Genomic DNA, 20221 nt, shown 5'->3' with positions numbered 1-20221 from the left:
AAGGGTTTTATACCCAGTATTACCCTTCTAAGATTTAGTAAATGACTATAAAGGGTCAGTCTACTTATACTACTTACATACACTTTTATCATATGCTTTCATAGCCTTCACCTTTCTAAACCAATGAGTACTAACCTTTACCATCTCTTTTTAATTTCATCTATGCTTCAGGTTGTATTTTTCAAAATTAAATGGCTAAGAAATTCACTGAATAAATCAATTCATTACTTATTTAGCACTTAGAGTTAGTAGATGATAGTTTTATGGTAAGGTTGAAGTATCAATGTCAAGAGAAAGTTAATCTCACCTGATTCGGTAGTGATGGGCAAAGAGAAAAATGTATCTGAGAAGAGTGGTTCTGTAAATTCCTTCAGGTTTTCATCAAATAATTGTGTGAAGGCTCGAATGCTGATTCTGAAAAGAAGAAAAGTTCATTTGATACTTGGAATATGTGTGATTTCACTGGTATGGTATTTACTGCTCAAAGGGCTATAAATTCATGTATATCATTTGACCTAATGTAATGCTGGAGAAACTGAGGCAAGATAGAGGTTAGAGAGTTTTTAATATTTTATTAGAAGCTCCAGGAGGAGAGATTGGACTGGGGACAAAACAAGATCCATGTTGACCCCAGCCAGATGGATTGGACTCTTGTCTCAAAGCATCCAATAAGGAGCAAGGGATTCCAGGGATTCTTATAGGGCTCCAGCAATCAGGGAACCAGAAGCAAGGTGGAGGTCGAGCACTGGTGAATGGGACCTTCCAGGGACGGATCATAAATTTGGTTCTGACAGGTTGGAGGTAAGAATAATAAATTCTGATATGCTGGGAGGACCAGGAGCCATAATGTCTGAGATAGGAGATATGCCTACATATCTTGAGATAAATCATCTGAATTTTATGACTTTTTGGAATGCTAGTAGTCAGGGTTCTCAGTCCTAATTATCTCAGGCCTAAAGGCCAGGAAGGCGGTTTAAAACCAACAGAGAGACTGAGGCAGAACAGTTCAGGGAAACTGAGGCAGAACATTAATAACACTACTACTAGGCATGAACACCAAAAGAGAATTTTTTAAAAAAGGAAAATTACCTATATATACAAAAATATTCATAACAGCGCTCTTCTGGGGACAAAAAAGCTGAAAATTGAGGGGATATCATCAACAGGGGAATGGCTCAATAAAATGTGGTATATGTTTGTGATGTTCTATAGGAAATGGTGAGCAGGAAAAACAGAACAAAACAAAACCAAAAACCTGGAAAGTTCTCCATGAATACTCAAGCAAAGTGACATGTACTGTATATAAAGTAATAGCAATGTTCTAAGATGACCAGCTATAAATGACTTTGCTATTCTCAGTAGTACACAATTACTCTGAAGGACTTATGATGAAAAATCCTATCTATACTTAGAGAAGGAACTGATTATGTCTGAATAGAGACTGAAGTATTCTCTCTCTCTTTAACTTAATTTTTCTTGAGGGTTTTTACTTTCATTAAGGTGAGAGATTTATGTTTTCTTTCACAATTTGACTTTTATGGAAATGTTTTACATAATTTCAATACGGTTTCTTAATTGTGGCTGGGGATAAAGGAGAGAATCTAGAGCTTAAAATTTAAAAAAATAAATGTAAAAAAAAAATTATTTTGGGGACAGCTAGGTGGCACAATGGATAGAGCACCAGCCCTGAAGTCAGAAAGACCTGAGTTCAAATTTGGCCTCAGACACTTAATACTTCCTAGCTATGTGACCCTAGGCAAATCACTTACCCCCAATTGCCTCAGAAAAAAGAAAAAAAAAAAAAAAAATATATATATATATATACATATATACATACATATATATATATATATACATACATATATATATGTAAATTGAAAAATTATTGGGGAAAAAAAATCTTAGGTTTTTTTAACTTATACAATGGGGAAATAATATACATACTACCTACCTGTACAGGTTTGTTGTAGAAAAATTACTTGTATATCTTAAGATACTTCAAAAATATGAACTATATTATTATAACCTCCCTAAATCTCAAATAGGGAAATCTTATAAATGTGAGAGGAGTAAGATCTAAGGCAGTTTCATCAAGAAAGTGACTAGATATTCTTATAGTTGAAACAAATGAACATAGGCCATTAGGCAAGCAATTTAAAAATTGCTTGTGTGTGTGTGTGTGTGTGTGTGTGTGTGTGTGTGCCTACCTACATGCATGCAATATAAACTCAGTTTTAGGAGTTTAAACTATCATATAAAAATGGATAAAGTATTTGTGTAAATAAGTGAATTATTACATTATATATTCATATACATTAAGCACTGCTGTTAGAATTGAAAGAAGGGGGGGAAAAAAAGTCTGAATTTCATTTGAAAAACAGTAGTACTTTCAATAACCTGAAACTTTACCCTTTAACAAAACCCCATTTTAAATAAATAAATAAATGAAATATGATGTGTACTTCTGTCAATGCTGTTGCTATGAATCATGTAGTACTACGACACCTGAGGAACAAAAATTTATATCATTCAAAAGAAAATGAACAGATGTATTGTTCAAGAAGTGAAAGCAGAAGATAAAATCTAAGAGAAGTATGATAGAAAAGAAACTAGCTAAGTTACAAAGTGAGGATAACAAATATACTACACCCACATATCCATAATGCTAAGAGACCTATAGTTCAGAGAGATTCTCTATTTGAATGATAAACTCTAAGAGGGAGCCATGATAAAAAGAAAGGCCTCATGGCAGCATTTCTTTCTTTCTTTCTTTTTTTTATGGTAGCAAAGAATTGGAAGCAAAGTAGATGGCCCTACTGAATAAAGATTGGCTTAAATCAATTTTGGCACATGAACATAATTGTAATAAATAATGAATAGGATGAATATGAGAAAATAATGATGAACTGAATGAAATGACACAAAGGAGAGGAACTAACCAGCTGTGATTGAAGCAGGAGGGAATTGTTTTCTTTACTAAAGTTGTGGTCCCTTTAAGAAACTGTATTTCCTTTTGATCTGTGATCCCTTTCAGAATCTCAGTCCCTCCTGGGGAAGGCATATCCCTCCCAGATAAGTTATCTTTCCAGGATGTCAGAGCCTTTGATTTAATTAGAAATCCTAGTCAAAAAGCACCCCTTTGAAATGTTGTTAATTCCAATAGGAGATCTGAGCTGAAAACTGATAAGAATCTAAGCCTGGGACCCTCAGCTCCTGAATCTCCCACCAAGAATCCAGGTCTAATTAGCTTGGGCTATCCTAACCCCCATTAAGATACCCAATATAACAGCTTCTCTCAACTAAGGTCTTTGCAGATGGCCCATGCACTTTGCTAGGACTCTGCCCGCTGAGTGTTCTCAGTATCAAAATTCCATTTCCCAATAGATCTTTGCTCCTATAGAAGTAAATCCCTTGTAAACTGCTTTCTATCCAACAATAAACTTTCATTTTGCAACTAATAATTTGGGAATGAGTGAATTCTTTCACTCCTAAACCTCTTGACCACCAGGAATTGAGACCATTCAAACCACATCATGATAACAACAGTATAAATGGAAAGAACAACAACTGCAAAACAACTGAAACTGAAAGCTGTAAAATTAAAATTAATAAACTTTGCCTCGAAGAGATATGAGAATTTGCCTCCCTTCCTTGTTTGTAGAAATGAGACACCATGGTTGTCTCAGATTGCCCATAATGTCAGACATTGTTGATTTATTAGTCTGGCTAAATTGTCTTCCTATCCTACTTTAAATTTTGATTATAGGAGATGGGGAATAGTAACAGAAGAAGAAGTAAGTCTATATTATGAAGTATGGTTGTTGTTTTTTTAATCTTTTTATTTTTAAAACATATGCATAGTTTTCAACGTTCACCCTTGCAAAATTTTGTGTTCCAAATTTTTTTCTCCTCCCTCCCCCATCCCCTAGATTAAGCTATACATATTTCCACAACTATTATGCTGCACAAGAAAAATCAGATCAAAAAGGGAAAATATGAGAAAGAAAATAAAAAGCAAGCAAGCAATAACAAAAAAAAAAAAAAAAAAAAAAGCAAAAACACTATGTTGTGATCCACACTCAGTCCCCTCTCTCTGGGTACAGATGGCTCTCTCTATCATAAGAACATTGGAACTGTCCTGAATCAGTATGACTGGTTTTGAAACAAAAAATAGCAATAATTTTTCAAAGATTTGGGGGATAGCTCCCTGCAATCCTGAATAAATGTGGATGGATGCCCCTCTGCTCCTATGGAGATAAGTTGCATTTGTGTGCTACTTCATGGTTATTTAACTGGAACAGAAGGTGAAGAGAGGACCCCAAAACTCTAAAAATCCTTAAAGGAGAAAATCTCCTTCAATTCTGCCTCAGTGAGGGACCCTGCCCCAAAGGTCAAACAGTTTCATCTTTGTTATTTGGATGGGGTCGGCTCAGTCCTGAAACTCATTGAATTCAATTCAAATTTTAGCCCTAGCTGAAACCCATCCAGGAGCCAACTTGGGATTCCACCCACCGACTCCCGTTAGCTAAATCTCTCATTATAAAAAGAGCCAAACTAAAATCTTCTTTTTGCAGAGGTTCCCAACATGCCATGCTAAGGGCTTCTGTCCACTGGAATATTCTTTCCAGTGTCATCCTCTCTTTACCCTCACCTATTTCCTTAACCAGACTTTAACCTTACTTCTATTCCCTATAATAAACTTCTTTTATCAGTCTAGATTTTCAGGTCAGTAAATTCTTTTACAGAAAACCTCTGCACTGCCAGAAGGGAGTCTCCAAAACTCTCTACTCTTGTGCTAAATCCCAAGGGGTTGTAGGGGAGCCAAAACTCTCCATTGGTTCCCTGAACCCCGAACCTGCCACTAGACCTTATCATTTAATTCTCTGACCACCAGAAACTCTAATTTCATTTTTGGTTCCCTAAATCTAAACCTCATCAAAGGCACTCTAGTCTTTTCAGGGCCTGTCTTTGGAATGTTAAAACCATAGCCCCAATCCCTCAGAAAAACTGGATTTTGGAAACTGGGTTTGAAAAAGCCCTAATCTTAAAATGACCCAGCAATCCCAAACCCCTTTGCATACCTAAAAAGACCTTTGTCTCCTTTTCTGTCAGAACCCTGCTTGGCATAAGAACAGCAAAAGAAATCTCATATAAGACTGCTGTCTCCATGCCCTTTTTCTTTGATTTATTTCCTTAACATAAAGGAGTGACAGGGGAGCCGCTAAAGTCAGAGAAAGGAACCTGTACTCAACTAGCTACACCTAGATAACAGAATGAAACAATTTTATCTTGATTCCCTGTGGTGGGTCTCTCAGGGGAGAGCTTGGTGTCCCCCCCCCAAAGTCAGAGAGAGGGAAAGAGAAAGTGTTTGGGGGCTCCCCTCATCATTAGCAGGCCAACCTGTTTTCTGTTTCTAGTAAATCCTATAAAAAGCCCTATGTCCTTTTGTTCAGGACCATGCACTTTGGATACTAACCCTATATGGCCAAGTTGACTTAAATAAATTCTCTGATTAAAAATTTAATATTTCTCAAGTCTCTATTTTTGGAGGTTCCCTATATATAGACAAAGAGAGAGAAATTGGAAATTTGGGGGCCTCAGGGAGAGCCTTGGATCTGCTTTTACCCTATTCCCCTAGGGGAGTCAGCCCCCTGAGACATTCCAGGGCCTTAGGGTTCAAACTAGGGCTGGCCACAGTTAAGGCATTTCTGACAGACCCCTATTGGACTGAAGTGGAGAGTTTGGCCTGAAATCCCTGCAGGTATATTCTGTCTGGTTGCTAGCATTCACTTTCCCAAAGATATTAGATTGGATGCAGCCAGTTAATGTTTTGGGTTACTGTTGATGGGACACCAATCAACACTTCAATAGGTCTGGGTATCCTCCAGTTCAATCTGGAGTCTGGTCTGTTTCTGGGAGGGAGAGACTGCCAAACCCAAATCACCCCTCAGCACTCCTGAGATGTCAAGAGCTTGCCCCTGGTCTGTATCTGTTGATATATGAAGTTAGTCTAAAACTTCTGTTGTGTTTAAGTCCCTGTTTTTGTTATGTGTTTAGATTGTCCCTTTAAAGAAACTAAAGGGATATGTAAATTGTAATTTCTTCGCACTGAATGAAGATTTAAGAATTGGGAACTTGGGAAAAATGAAAACATTTGGCTACTTTTAGTTTTGGCAGTAAACACACAAAAAAAAGGGAGCAAAAACTTTATCTGGATCAGGTTTGCCTTTTAAGAGCTTGAAGATTTGATAGTTTGAAGATCTGAATGGGAGAAGGTAAAAGAGAACAAAGAAAGCTGATTCAATTAAACAGAGGGGAAGTGAGGTGGAGTCTTCTTCAGGAGTTCCTCTTGAAAATTCAAAATTTGTTAAGTAGGGTTATTTTGCCTGAGGAAAACAAGGAGAAAAAGTTTATTGCCACCAAAAAAAGGATTTTGATTAGACTATTGGATTTTGAGGGCTGTGTGTGATTCTGAAATTGTAGGAGATAATTACTATTTACTGGTACATGCTAAATACTTTTATTTTGAATTTATTTGAATATTTAAACATTAATACTGGAATTTTAAACTGTATTTGATTTGATGTTAAAATATCGGTTACTAAAACAAAGTTCTGGTGTCTTACCATAGGGGGATCACATGCTTGTATCCTAATTAGATGAAGTATATTATTTTCTAAAATGTATGTTGGGTAATTTCTAAAAATTATGAACTATGCTTTAAATTTTGTCAGCTTTCATCTGGAAAAAGCCACATAATAATCCCTTCAGAACATGTAATTATTTGAGGAATCTTTAGATAAGTGCCAGAGCAGAAAACCCCCACTGTACAAGTGTTATGTACAGATACTTTAATTCACTTTCAAGCCTTATATGTGAGATAGCTACTTGACTCTAGGAGTCCTGTTCATTCCCCTCAGATGATTCCATAGCCGAAACAAAATGGGGGATAAGGGACCCGGAAAGTTGGTGGCTTTTTCCAGATGAGAGGATCCTCATCCCAGAAGCACTTGAAGGAGAGGGCAAAACACTTTCACCAGACAACTCATCTAGGGATTAGCTTGAAGGATTAGCAGTCAGGGAAGCGGTGGAAGGTGGATTACTAGTATTCCCTTCCTCTGTCCAGCCTCCCTCAGTCTCTGTTCCCACGAATTTGTACAGGACTCCGGAACTTTACCACCCTCTCTCTCTCCAACCACATCTATCCTTAACTTGCCCTCAGCTGTTCATTGTGCCATAAATACCTCCAGGGCAGACTTTGGGCCTGACTTGGTTTTGCATGGATGCTCAAGCTTCCCCTCCCCTCCCCGCCATTATGTAGGAATAGTCCTTCCTGAAGAGATTCCCAGCTCTTTGACTCCTGACTCAGTTCCTGGGATCAGCTCAGCTTGACCCTGGGGAATATTCAGGGTTCTGGCATTTGCCTAGTGTCATCACTTTAACCTAGCTCCTCCTCATGCCTCAGTCTGCAGCTCTGCAAAAACCATAGCTACCTCTTCATCTGGGTCCCTGTGCTTTCTTGTTGCTTGGTTGGCTTGCCTTGTTGCCTGGTTGTTGCCTCACTAAACGTGTGTTGGCTCAGGCCTTTCTGTTACATGAAGACCCTTTGTGCATTGTAGTCTCTGTCTTTCCTAGATTCTCACTATTCCCTGGAAAAGAATGGTGGGAGTTCTTTTTCCATATAGGGCTTATCAGCTCAAGAAGCATCCCAGCTCTCATCCCTATCTTGGTGGGGTTGGGCCTGCTGGATTCTGTTGCCAGTGGCATTATGGCCCTCATCCAGCGAAATGAGTTATTGGGAGCTAAGTGCACCAGTGAATCTCAACCTAGGCTATCTAGAACACATTATTTCCTGGAGCTTGAAAGGCAAGTAGAACTCCCTGATGCTTAGACCTAGTTTCTTAAATGAGGTGGCCTGTGTAGTGCTCAGTGTACTCTAGGTAGATGCCCATCAACTCGGGGGTTATTAGAGAGAGTTTGGCTCTTTTCCCTAAGAAGCTTGACTCCAGGCTAATGGAGCAGGGTCAGGGGACGAACTTGTACCAGTCCCTGTTTAATTCCTCCCCATGGCCAACCACTTTGATTCTGTCCCTTGTGGGACCACTATTTTTCCTTCTCATCGCCCTCACCATAGGTTCCTGCATCTTTTCTAGTCTTATTTGACTCATCCGGTCTCAAGGTGAGTCAATGAAAATGATGGTACTGCAGCCTCTTAATTATTTGAAAAATGGTGACTCAAGGATTTGAATTCCCCTAAAAAAGAAGTAGGAAATGTTAAAACCATAGTCCCCCCCCCCCCCCCGAAAAAACCTAGATTTGGAAAATTAGGTTTGAAAAAGTCCTAAACTTAAAATGACCCAGCAATCCCAAACCCCTTTGTATACTTAAAAAGACCCTTGCCTCCTTTTCTGTCAGAACCCTGCTTGGCATAAGAATAGCAATGGATAGCTGTGTGACCCTGGGCAAGTCAATTAACCCCAGCCTCAGGAAAAAAAAAAAAAAAAAGAATAGCAATGGAGATTTCCTACAAAATTACTAAATCTCTGCCCTTGTCTTTGATGCATTTCCTTAACATAAGGAAGCAAGCCAACCTGTTTTCTAGTCTCTGTCAAACCCATAAAAAGCCCTTGTTCTTTTGTTCAGGATCATACACTTTGGATGCTAATCCTATGTGGTCAAGACAACTTAAAGAAATTGTCCAATTAAAAATTAATATTTCTCAACTCGTCTCTATATTTTGGTACAACAGGAATAATAATAACAAACTCTCCTATAGTGCTTTAAGCTTTGTCTTTTCCTTACAAATAGTCATAAAAATAGGCGATCCAAGCATTTTCTTTCCTCTTTCATTGTTTTTTCTTTTAAATAGCTGAGGGAACTCATTAGATTGTGAATCCCTCCCTTAGATTGTAAGCTCCTAGAAGGCAAGGACATCTTTTATCCTTTATTTGTATCCCCAATGCTTTACATAGTGTGGAGCACATAAGACATACTTATGAAATACTGATTTAACTAAAGCTCAGAGAGATGAATTAAATGATTTGACCTAAAGAAATACAGAAAGACTCAAAATCAGATCTCCAGACTCTGTGTACCACAGTCCATAGCTACTAAAGTAAACAAATTAAACTTTGAAACTGCCCAGATTTAAAATGGAAAATAAAATGCATTTGAATTCATCAATGAACTCAAACTAGAAGTCAAATTAGGTTTATTCCATTTTTATAAATCTCCAAACTCATTTTTTTTGGTACAATCAGAAGCAGAAGGCAACAAAATAAAATTTTCCATTAAATTATGAAGAATCATAAAACCATAGTTCTAGACTTGGAAGAAACCTTTTGTTGCTATTCTTGAGTCATGTCTGATTTTTTTTGTGACCCTATTTGGAATTTTCATGACAAAGATAATGGCATAGTTTGCCATTTCTTTTTCCAGCTCATTTTACAAATGGAAACTGAAGCCAACAGGGTGAAGTGAGTTACCCAAGGTCATATAGCTGGTAAGTGTCTGAGGCTGGATTTGAACTTAGGTCTTCCTGACTCCAGACCCAGAGTTCTAGATGTCTAGAAAGAATCTTTACAGATCATCAAGTAGAATCCTTTTATTTTTATAGATGATGAAACTGAGGCTCAGAGAGGTGGTATCTTGCAGAAAGTCACACAGATGAGAGGACAGAGCTAGGATTTTGAATTTAGGTCTCCTAGATATCCAAACCAACTCTATAAGCCACTATACCACAGGTAAGAGAGTCTAAGCAGAACACTTGGATTTGCATAAAATGACATATACTATTCTTAGAATGATGAAGGAACTTAAGAAACAAAGCAGGGCGCTTTTATATATCATCCCCTAAAATCCAAAAAGTTATGGCAATAACTTCAGCCCTTTAAAAGCACACATTCCAGCCCAAAAAGCACAGCACCCAGTAAAATAATGTCTTGTATCTATCTCTCCTAAGCATAATCACAGCAACTAGTCTCACCTGTAGGCAGTGTGGGGCTTCAGGGGACCATCACAGAATTTTTGGTGATCTGAATCACATTTACCACCCAAGCTTTCCATCTCTGCTCCAAGTTTAATGTTAAAGTTCTTTGAGTTGATCTCAGGACTTTCTGTGCATTTGCTTGCAAAATAGTTGGTCTGATAGACACGGATTGACGCATTGTGGCGGTAATCAAAGTAGGAAGGCAGGGGATGACGTTGCTCTGGCTTTAGCTCATCACTGCCTGGAAGTGGGAAATGCACACAGATTTTGTATTAAGAACACAGACTATAGTTTGGGGAAGTCACTGAAGAGTTACTTCCTTGCACTGGTGAGTAACTTGAAATCATGATTGGTAGACCTCCATTTCCTACCTCTTCCTTCCCCCAGTAACTTCAGAGTCAGAGTTATAACCAACAGCTCTTACCCTTTAGGTAAATTGCATAAAAATTGTCAAAAACAGTTTTTGAAATGGGAGAGAACTAAAGCATTGAAATCTATGAACCTATCGGGTATGATCATGTCAGCTGAAGCCCCAGGGCACCCAATAGTTTCCCCAGGAAGGGGTCTTCAAGAAGAGGGAACTGGGTTGGTACCCAGCTCACTGAGCTGTGTAGTTGCTGGAAGAAGTGAACCATCAGTAGTAGTAGCTTCCTATTTTAAGTAACTAGTTGGTAAACTCCATTGTTTCTACCAGCTCATGTTCAGGAAGTTTATTTCCATAGTCTGAGGCAAAATTCTACTTGTTCCACCCTAGGGCTTTGCCTAGAGCATAATAATGATCAAGAAATCTATGAAATATCACCATACTTCATGTCTATCTAGGGTTTTTCCCATACTTCACTCTTTCCCTTACCTCCAAAACAAGTTAACACCCATTCTAATAAGTCTTTATACAATCAACTCTCAGTTGCAAGCTACAGAAATTCTAAATTCTTGCCCAACTTCTTTCCACTATTCAATCAATGCCCATCTCAAGCTATTCCTTTCAGTAAATCCATGTCTGAGTGCTTTGTCAATGCAAAATTATGTTTCATTGCTATAAGTAACTTCTAGGTGAGCTAATTCCTTCTAACAACTCTGCAAATGTTGGTTTTAGAGAATTGCCTAAAGTACTGATTGATAGATTTAAATGACCTGTCCAAGATATTTATGCGTGAAATTTAAAGCTAGTTCTCCATCTAGGAGGGTAAATTTACATATAAAAGTATATAGATGGGAATGCATATACACATAAAGACATATTATACAGGTCAGATACTATTTACACTTGATAGGGAGAAGTTGGGAGATAAAAATGATTTTATTGGATAATTCTACAATTTTGTTGCATCAAAATGTATGTGCTATTAGCAGGAGCTTGGAAAAGAGTTTTATTATACATTAGTTAGAATTAGATTTGCCCCATAGAATGCAAATACATTTTAGGTTGTACAAATAGCTTTGAGTTTGTCTGAAGTCTGGATTATTTGGACCATTGCTCTTCTGCATTGACATTAATTAAAATCCAGTCCTTAAGGATGGTAGTGATGTAATAGTTTCTAGGGAAGACAAAGATTTTGAGGTCCCCTGATCTTAGGGAAGCTTCAGTTCTAATAATAAATCAATAATCCTAAATCTTCTGGCTTTGGAGTCTGTTTCAGGGCCTTCCCACATCCAGTCTAAGAACGACAATCTGTCAGATTCTGAATAGACCATTCCTTAATTCATTATTGACTGTCAGATAGCTTCTGACCTCAGGATAGTCCCACTGACCAAATTCCTGAGACAATAGTGATAAATCTGTTGGTCACTGAGAACCAAATTTCAGAGACCACTCCTCATCCTACCTCTGGGCCACAGAATTAACATGACAATAATATAAAGCTGGATAAAGGTGTCTTCTCACTTTGCTAGATTCTTTTGGAACTTTGGAACTTTTGGAACTCTCTGTCTTGCCTTAGTTTCTCTGGCACTATAGTCTGTGACTTGTGAGGTCCCCTTCCCAACCTCAATAGTAGTATTGGAAGAGTTGTATTGATGGTGTAGTTTTTGTCTAAAGTTTCTGTTTTATCAGGAACTCAGGAATTCAATGAGTACATCAACAATACTAGGGCTTATCTAATATCATAGTACTTTTGAAGTATAACTTATAATTACAATAAAACTTTGCCCCTTGACCAGGAAATGGGTTCAAGCCTGCAAATTCTTTTGAGACACCTTTGACACTGGCCTTGTAATGCTTCAGTTTCCCTGAATTGTAATATCTCAGTTTCCCTGCATTAGTTTCCCTGAATTATAACATTTCAGTTTCTCTGACTTAGTATGATAGGTCCACCCCACCCTATGTCCTCTTTCTTGGCCATTAGAATTGAGAGAATTGGGACCTCAGAACACTGGCTACTCTACATTGCAAAGAGTCATAAAACTCCAGATGGCTTATCTCAAATACCTAGATGGCACCCCCCTATCTTTCTGATCTCAGACTTCCTGTCTCTAGTTTCTTCATTCCCAACTTATCAGAACTTATGATCTTCTCTCCTTACCCCCAATTTGTTAGAACTGAATTTTTGGTCCTTTTCTGGAACTTCCATCCACCCAGTGCTCTATCCCCTTTGCCTTTGTTTCCCTGATCACCGGAGCCCTATAAAAATCTCTAAAATCCCTTGCTCATGGCTAAATGCTTTGAGACAAGAGTCCAATTCAGCTCACTAGTCCAAGTTCTATATTAAGAAAATATTAAAAATTTCTAATCTCTGTCTTGCCTTAGTTTCTCTGGCATTGTAGTCTGTGACTTGTGAGGTCCCCTTCCCAACCTCAATAGTAGTATTGGAAGAGTTGTATTGATGGTGTAGTTTTTGTCTAAAGTTTCTGTTTTATCAGGAACTCAGGAATTCAATGAGTACATCAACAATACTAGGGCTTATCTAATATCATATTACTTTTGAAGAAGAGTACATCTGCAATTATCTAGCTTAACAATATATTTTTTGCATTAAGGAGTTTTGCTTCTAGTAAGTCTAAAAATCATCTTCAACACAAAATTTCCTCTAAAATCTCAAGAGTTATAGATTCAGAACTAGAAGGGCACTTGGAGGTAAATACTAGTTGAATGACTAATAAGATACAATCTATAAAGCTTGTGGATTTTTTTGTGCAGTCAGTAGTTTGGGAGTTTGGACTTTTTTATGCTTGAAGCAAGGGTGGATAAAAGGCTTTGAAGGAAGAATTTAGTGCTCCTTTTTTAAAATGCAGAAAAGGACTTTAAATGAACAAAGAATCATAGAGACTATTTTTGGCCTAGGATTATTCATAAAAATTTGCTTTAACTAGCACAATAAAGCACATTATTTCTAGTGATCATTGTGATATAGAAATAGATTTCTTATTTCATTATTCTTCACAGCAGTGGGATTTTGTCTCATTTCTGAATGAACTGAGCAAATCTGTGAGTAATTACATCTCAGCATTAAATTTAAAAAATGATAGAATCATGGATCAGGGAGCACCCTTGAGTGGTCCTTTAATTCAAAACTTCTTATACCATGGGTTGTGATCCCATATGAGGATGCATAATTGAATATGGTGGGGGGGGGCTACAAAAAATATGGTCACAGCAAAAAGAATCAAATATGCTGCCAAGATTTAATTCTTTATATAAAAATAAACAAGCCCACTAGCAATGTGAATTTGCTTTTATTTTAAATAAATGCTAAAATTGTATTTATGCCAAATAATTATTAAAAATTTTTTTAAAATAATTTATCAGTAAATGTTTGATTTGTATACCTGTTTTATATACTTAGATACCTCAAATCATGTAAAAATTTCTCAGATGAAAGGGGTCAGAAATAGAAAATATTTGAGAAACCCTTCTTTAATCTATGGCCCTGTCCCTAAAAAAGTTCTACCTTGTGTCCCTCTCCCCAAATAATACTTCATAAGATGCCTTATTTTTCATTTAAAATTATCAGAGGAGGACCATGGACCTTTTCCTGGGAAAGCATTTTAGTGTCATTCAATTTTGTTACTTCCTGAAACTTACCATCAGCCTCTCTCACTACTATTGTAAAGTATTTCACAGCTCCATTGGTATCACTGAACCAGCTGCAGTTAAAAGTAAAGTTGATGGAAGACTTGCTAATTAATACATCCTTTTTATTCACACGAATATTTGGAGGTGGAGGAGGAGGGCCTGAATGAGGATAAGGAATAAAGAAGGTTTGAGGATTCTGAAATCAGCACATCAACCAACCCAACCAAGTCTAAATTATTTTTGAAATGTGTACAGCTTCTAAAGGAAATATAGTAGTAATACTAAGGTCCCCTGACATTGAGTGCTATTGTTCTAACAATCTGTCTTGTCAATGATTCTAAAATCTTTTGGCCTTAGGATAGTCCTACAAACATTATTGACTGTCAGATAGATAATCTGTTGGTCAGTTACTGACCAACATATAATCAAGCTCCATATAAACACATAATCAACAGTAATCAAGTTCTTGAGACAATAATGAATAGATCACCCCTCAAATCTACCTGTAAGCTATAAAATTAACAAATAAGTAACATGAAGCTCTGACCTCTCTAATTTTGTCCTATAAATTTATCTTCTTTCTCCTCATTCTTTGCTAAATCCTTTTGGAACTTAGCCTACTTCAATTGGCATTATAATTACAATAAACTTTGCCCCTTGACTTGGAGATGGGTTCAAGTCTGCAAATTCTTTTGACACACCTCACTGATCTGCAACTCCAACTCTTAGAGTTGTCTTTTGAATCTCAACATTTTGATTCTTATGTTGTCTGCAATCACCAAACTTCTAACCTTCCTAGTAGAAAATGGGTACGGGAAGTAAGCAATATGTGAGTGGTGCATTAAAGGTAATGAAAAAGGTGATTCCTCAGGAGGATTCCTTAGAGTTGCTTCATTGAATGATTTTGGAACCCTATAGTTCTTATCATATCCATAAAAGTGATATTTTGAGCAAAGCAGCAACTCACACAGGTCTATTAAGATTACTCATCTTGCTTAACTTGAAGATGCCCTATAAAAAGAAACCTTTATAAACTTCAATTGTAGGATACTGGCTCTGCTTTCTTAATTCTTCTCAAAGGGGCAATAAAGCAGATTATTGGGAAGGGTCAACACAGGGCTCCAGTTTCCTCAATTGTAAAATGAGAGGATGGACTCTTGAGGCTGAGATCTCTATCTGTTGTGTTTGTTATGCAGTTGTTTCAGTCTTTCAGTACTTTCTGATCCCATTTAGGGTTTTCCTGGTAAAGATACTGGAATTGTTTACCATTTCCTTCTCCAGGTCATTTTACAGATGAAGAAACTGAATTAAACAGGGTAAAGTGACTTGCCTAGGATCACACAGCTAATAAGTATCTGAGAGCAGATTTGAACACAAGTCTTCCCGACTCCAGATGCAGTACTCTATCTATTGTGTCATCTGGCACAAACACTATGTACTTGGCTCATATTAGGTTTGTAATAAGTGATTCCTTCATCTTTTCCCCTTCAGTGTACTACTGATCAGCCATGGTTGGACACACTGTCTCTTGACCCCAACATAGTGATGTCATTTTGGTCTTTTTCTAAAATGAAGGATAACAATTGACACCAAAACTAATGGACAATGGCAAAGCTCTCCTCTTTGACTTTGGGAAAGAGTGTGGTGGTGTGGAGATGAATACTTACGATCAATCATAGTGATTGTGGTCTCTTCCACGATATCGCTGGTCATACCCTCAGAGTGTACTTTGATGGACACACGGTACTGTTTGTGGGGGACTAAGGTCATAATATTGAGTAGGGATTTATCTTTATCCAACCTTCGGGAGAATTCCACCTCCTCTGTGTCTACTTTCTTGCATTCAATGCTATACCCATCAAAGTCAGAATCAGGAGGAATCCAGGAACAGGCAATGGCTGTGGAATTCTGTGGACGGCAATGTAGATTTTGTATCTTGTCTGGTCCTGGTAGGAGAGAAGGGAAAGAATAGAATGGATTCAGAACTTGACAATGGTTGGTTCTTGTTTGTAGTTTTTTACTTTCATCTCCTCTGGGCAAAACTAACTGATATTAATATTTAAATAATAACTACCTCCCTAATACCTCAGGGCCAGGGATTCTTGACCCTTTTTGATGTTTATGGATTCCTTTGTCAGTCTAATGTAGCCTATTTTAAAATGAAATGAAATTGATACAAAATTTCAGAGGAATCAATCTAAGTATCTACCTCCCCTGTTCCAACAAAGCACCCTGTGAACCAATGACAATAGCTTCCTTGCTATTTATTGCTTATTTTCTTGCACAAAATATTCCATTTCTAAGCATTTTCATGAAGTGTCTCTGAACTCTCTCCCTCCTCATTTACACTTCCTGACTCCTCTGGCTTCCATCAAGTCTCTTTCTACAACATTTAGTTTCCTGGTCCTTTTTGGTGGGGAGAGAGGAGACAATATGATTAAGTGACTTGCTCAGAGTCACACAGCCAGTAAGTATTTGATGCCTGATTTGAATTCCTCCAACTGCAAGGCTAGTGTTCTATTCACTGAGTCACCTAGATGCCTGCTCTCCTGGTCCTCCTTGACCTTAGTACCTTCCTTATGAGGCTATTTCCACTTTTCCTTCTCTCTAGTTTGCTGTTCAGTTATTGTCTCCCTGACAGATTGTGAGCTTCTTGAGCATCTTGAGACCCTTTTTTTTTTTTAAACCTTTCTTTGTATACTCAGCACTTAGCACTGTGCCTGGCACATTCATAAGAGTTTAATAAATATTTGTTGACTTGAAATACAATTATGAAAATATTTTTAAAGATTCATAGATTTCAAATTAAGAACTACTGTTCTAGGTCAGTGGTTTTCAAAGTGTAGTACCTGAGACTCTTTCAGGGAGTTTCCTGAGATCAAAATAATTTTCATAATAAGAGTAAAAGATTTTAGCTTCGAATACAGGAAATGTAACTAGCATACAAAACAAAAGATAAAGATCTGGGGGCCTTGGTAATTTTTAATTGTATCAAGAGGTGCTGAGACCAAAAAAAAAATTAAGAATTGCTGATCTAGGATATTACTTATAAATAAATGACATTTGTAGAACTTTTTTTTTAATCTTGGAGCTATTATATTGTAAGAGGCTATATATATACAATGTATCCCAATACTGATATTAAAAAGCAATCCAATCCGTAAGACCATGCAATTAACTAGGCAGTTAATTTGATGCTGCCCTTCCACCATCCACCACCTTGTTTGGCCCTTAGATTTTGTAACCTCTGTAATAAAGATGGAGATAAACTATAGAGCCATCCTGATGACTTTGTGACAGCTTACTTAACCATTATGGATAAATGTTGAAATAGTTTGATCTACAGATATCAATGGTGATTTAATATATGTAGGTTTTTGTTTGGGTGGGAGATAGAGGTTGATTTCCAGCCCCGTTCACCCAGAATATTGGAAGACAATTTTTAAAAAATTTATATTAAAAGCCATGAGACAAAGGAGAAAAGCTAGTCTGACTCTACTTCTTGGCATCTTACCTGGGCCTCTGACTTAACAGAGCTCCAGATAGTTAAGCTAAGACTAGACCTGTCTTAATTTCCCAAATGGAACAGCTGTGAAGACTAAGCCACTTGGTGGGGGATAATGGTTCCTAAATTGCAGATGCTGTCATTATTGTGAGGGTTGCTGTCATTATTTCTGCTTACGGGATACAGATATGAGGTATTTTCTGTTTCTTTCTATCTAAATCATGCTTAATTTTCTCATCTGTGGTCAAGCAGGTAAGTAGTGAAGACAGATTCAGTGTGAGTATAGAGTGTTCCAGTGGAATATGAGAGATAACTTGGTATATTAAACTGACAAGGTATTCCCTGTATTCAAATCCTAAATTAGTTGTATGATCCAGGAAAAGTCACTATCCATGCCTCAAAAGAAGGGGGATAGATATGATGGGTTCTAAGGGTTCCTTCCAACTTTAAGTCTATGATCCACTGCTCCTACATGTGGTAATACTGCTTATGTTCTTATGGATGGGCATGCATCTGCCCATGAGTGTGAATATATTCATATGTCAGACTCTAGGAAGAGAGAGAGGATGCTCATAATCCTGAAGTCAAGTACAACTGTGTCACTGTCCCTATTAAAGATGCTTCAGTGGTTCCCATGCTGCCCATAGAAATAGAAATAGATGCTGCATAGTAAAAATTTAATAAAAATACGTGCTGACTTGACTCAAGCATAAAATATAAACTCTTCTATTGACATTTAAAGCCCTTCATGATCTGGTTCACTGATAACAGGTGAATTACTCTCATATACAGAGGTAAATTGGATTTTTTGGTCTCCATACACGATATTCTATCCCCCATCTCTTTGTTTTTGCCTCTTGAAATTCTTCTGTTATGGGCCAGAACTCTTGTACTTAAAACAAGGATTCTTACAAGGTGTTAAGTCAGTGGAATTGATAAGACAATCCTTATCTAGTTTAGCATGGTGATTAATAGTTCTCTAATTCAGTATGATTGATTTAATCTTACAACAAATAATAGTTTCCTAGTGACATTAGTTTATACTCAGTGTAGAGCATATAAGCTGGGACAAACTCAGCCAGGATCAGAGTCAGATTCATTCACTTCATTTCACACCACCATGGTGGCTGGCTTTCTGCACTTCTACCACTGAGAACAAGGCTGAAAGGTTCTCAAGAAAGCTAACCCAAGCTTCAGGCAAGGAGACAATGAAGAATTTGGACTTTGGACTTTAAAACCTGGCTATTCTCAGAATGATTAGCCTGCTGAAAAGAAGGCTGCTCCAGAGACCTCCAGAAAACTAACAAAGAACACTACATCTTCCTTATTTCCTCAATTTTTAGCTCCACTGGAAATGGCATTTTGTATTTACATAAGTAAATACAAGCTGGTACACAGTTCCTGGATGGTGAATTAAATAATATGTGTGGGCAAAAAATGAATACCACTGGCAATGTTCTTGTTCAGTTATGTCTTGTGACCCCATTTAGGGTTTTCTTTGGTAAAGGTACTGGAGTGGTTTGTCATTTCCTTCTAAAGTTCATTTTTATAGATGAGAAAACTGAGGCAAATAGGGTTAGGTGACTTGCTATGGGTTATACAGCTAAAGCATCTGAGATTGAATTTGGACTTAGAAAGATGAGTTTTACTGACTTTAGGCATGGCACTCTATCCACTGTGCCACCAAGTTGCCCCACTGGCAATATAAGTGACTATAAAATTGAATTCTACTCACAAAAATGAACCCCTAGATCCAGCCAGTATAGAGCAGTAGATAAAGCTTTGGAGGTAGAGTTAGGAACATTTAAATCCTGTGTTAGGAACTTCCTGGCAGTGATAGCTTGCATAATTCACTTAACCTCTCTGTCCCTCAGTTTCCTCATATCTAAAATGGGGAGGGAATTGGATTCACTGGCCTTTTTGGTCCCTTCTCTCCATAGACCTATGAACTTATAATTCTTCTTCTCCTTTAACTTTTTAGAATAACTTTCAGTTATTCTTCATCTTTCAGAATAATCTCAGAGAAGTAAAACATTTCCCCTAGATTAGCATTCTCTGAAAATACTACTACCTGCAAAGAGAATATGTTCTCTGTTCCAGTATCCAGGTGATTGATTAAAAAAAACACTACACTAGGTCTGGGATCTATTCTGCAAAATTTAGAGATGTCAAACACACTACCTGGAGCATTGTGCAGCCTCCCAAGTGCCATCCAAACTAGATTAAAATGTAACTGGAAAATGTTTAACAGAATTGATAAATAAAAATATAATAAAATGTAAATAACAGTAATATATGGGTTTCTAAATTAATATGCAGCCCAGTTTGCAGAAATCCTTATGGAAAATTTAGCCTCCATTTCTATTTAAATTTGAAATCATTATTGGAAAATATTGAAATCACAGGCCCCTGCCCTGTGCCCCCTCAACTCTAGCCAGCATTAAAAACCATTTTCCCTGAAATCAAAAGACCTTCCTGCACTCATTGTACAAATTACTTTATAATATTACTACAAGGATCAAAGATTTTGAAAATGTCTAAGTAAAAAGGGTAGAAGCTTTGTTTCTATGCAAATGTAACCAACATCCATCCTTGTCCCTAACAATTCCCAGATACTATTCTTACCTTTCTCAGATAACTGAAAGTGAGAGGGAGAAGGAAAAGGAGAGGGGGGGGAGAGAGAGGGGGGGGAGGAGGGGAGGGAGAGGGAGGGAGA

The 20221-nt window shown here is 37.4% G+C and overlaps 1 protein-coding gene and 1 long non-coding RNA gene across 6 annotated transcripts in view; one reads left to right on the top strand and one right to left on the bottom strand.

Moving 5' to 3' along the window:
- PTPRB (protein tyrosine phosphatase receptor type B) overlaps positions 1-20221 on the bottom strand; it is a 133897-nt gene that overhangs the window by 23069 nt on the left and 90607 nt on the right. For all 5 annotated transcript variants that reach the window (XM_074270541.1, XM_074270542.1, XM_074270543.1 and 2 more), the window contains 4 exons: positions 15668-15946; positions 14010-14159; positions 9986-10229; positions 308-414 (listed from right to left, as the gene is read on the bottom strand). In XM_074270541.1, the coding sequence (XP_074126642.1) occupies positions 308-414; positions 9986-10229; positions 14010-14159; positions 15668-15946 (780 nt within the window). The remainder of the gene's footprint in view (positions 1-307; positions 415-9985; positions 10230-14009; positions 14160-15667; positions 15947-20221) is intronic.
- The window catches only part of LOC141544424 (uncharacterized), an 80366-nt gene that overhangs the window by 42726 nt on the left and 17419 nt on the right, over positions 1-20221 (top strand). The gene's annotated exons all lie outside the window — the stretch shown is intronic.

The sequence above is a fragment of the Sminthopsis crassicaudata genome, chromosome 5, assembly GCF_048593235.1.
Source record: "Sminthopsis crassicaudata isolate SCR6 chromosome 5, ASM4859323v1, whole genome shotgun sequence".
Taxonomy (NCBI): domain Eukaryota; kingdom Metazoa; phylum Chordata; class Mammalia; order Dasyuromorphia; family Dasyuridae; genus Sminthopsis; species Sminthopsis crassicaudata.
This window is presented reverse-complemented; position numbering and strand designations above follow the sequence as displayed.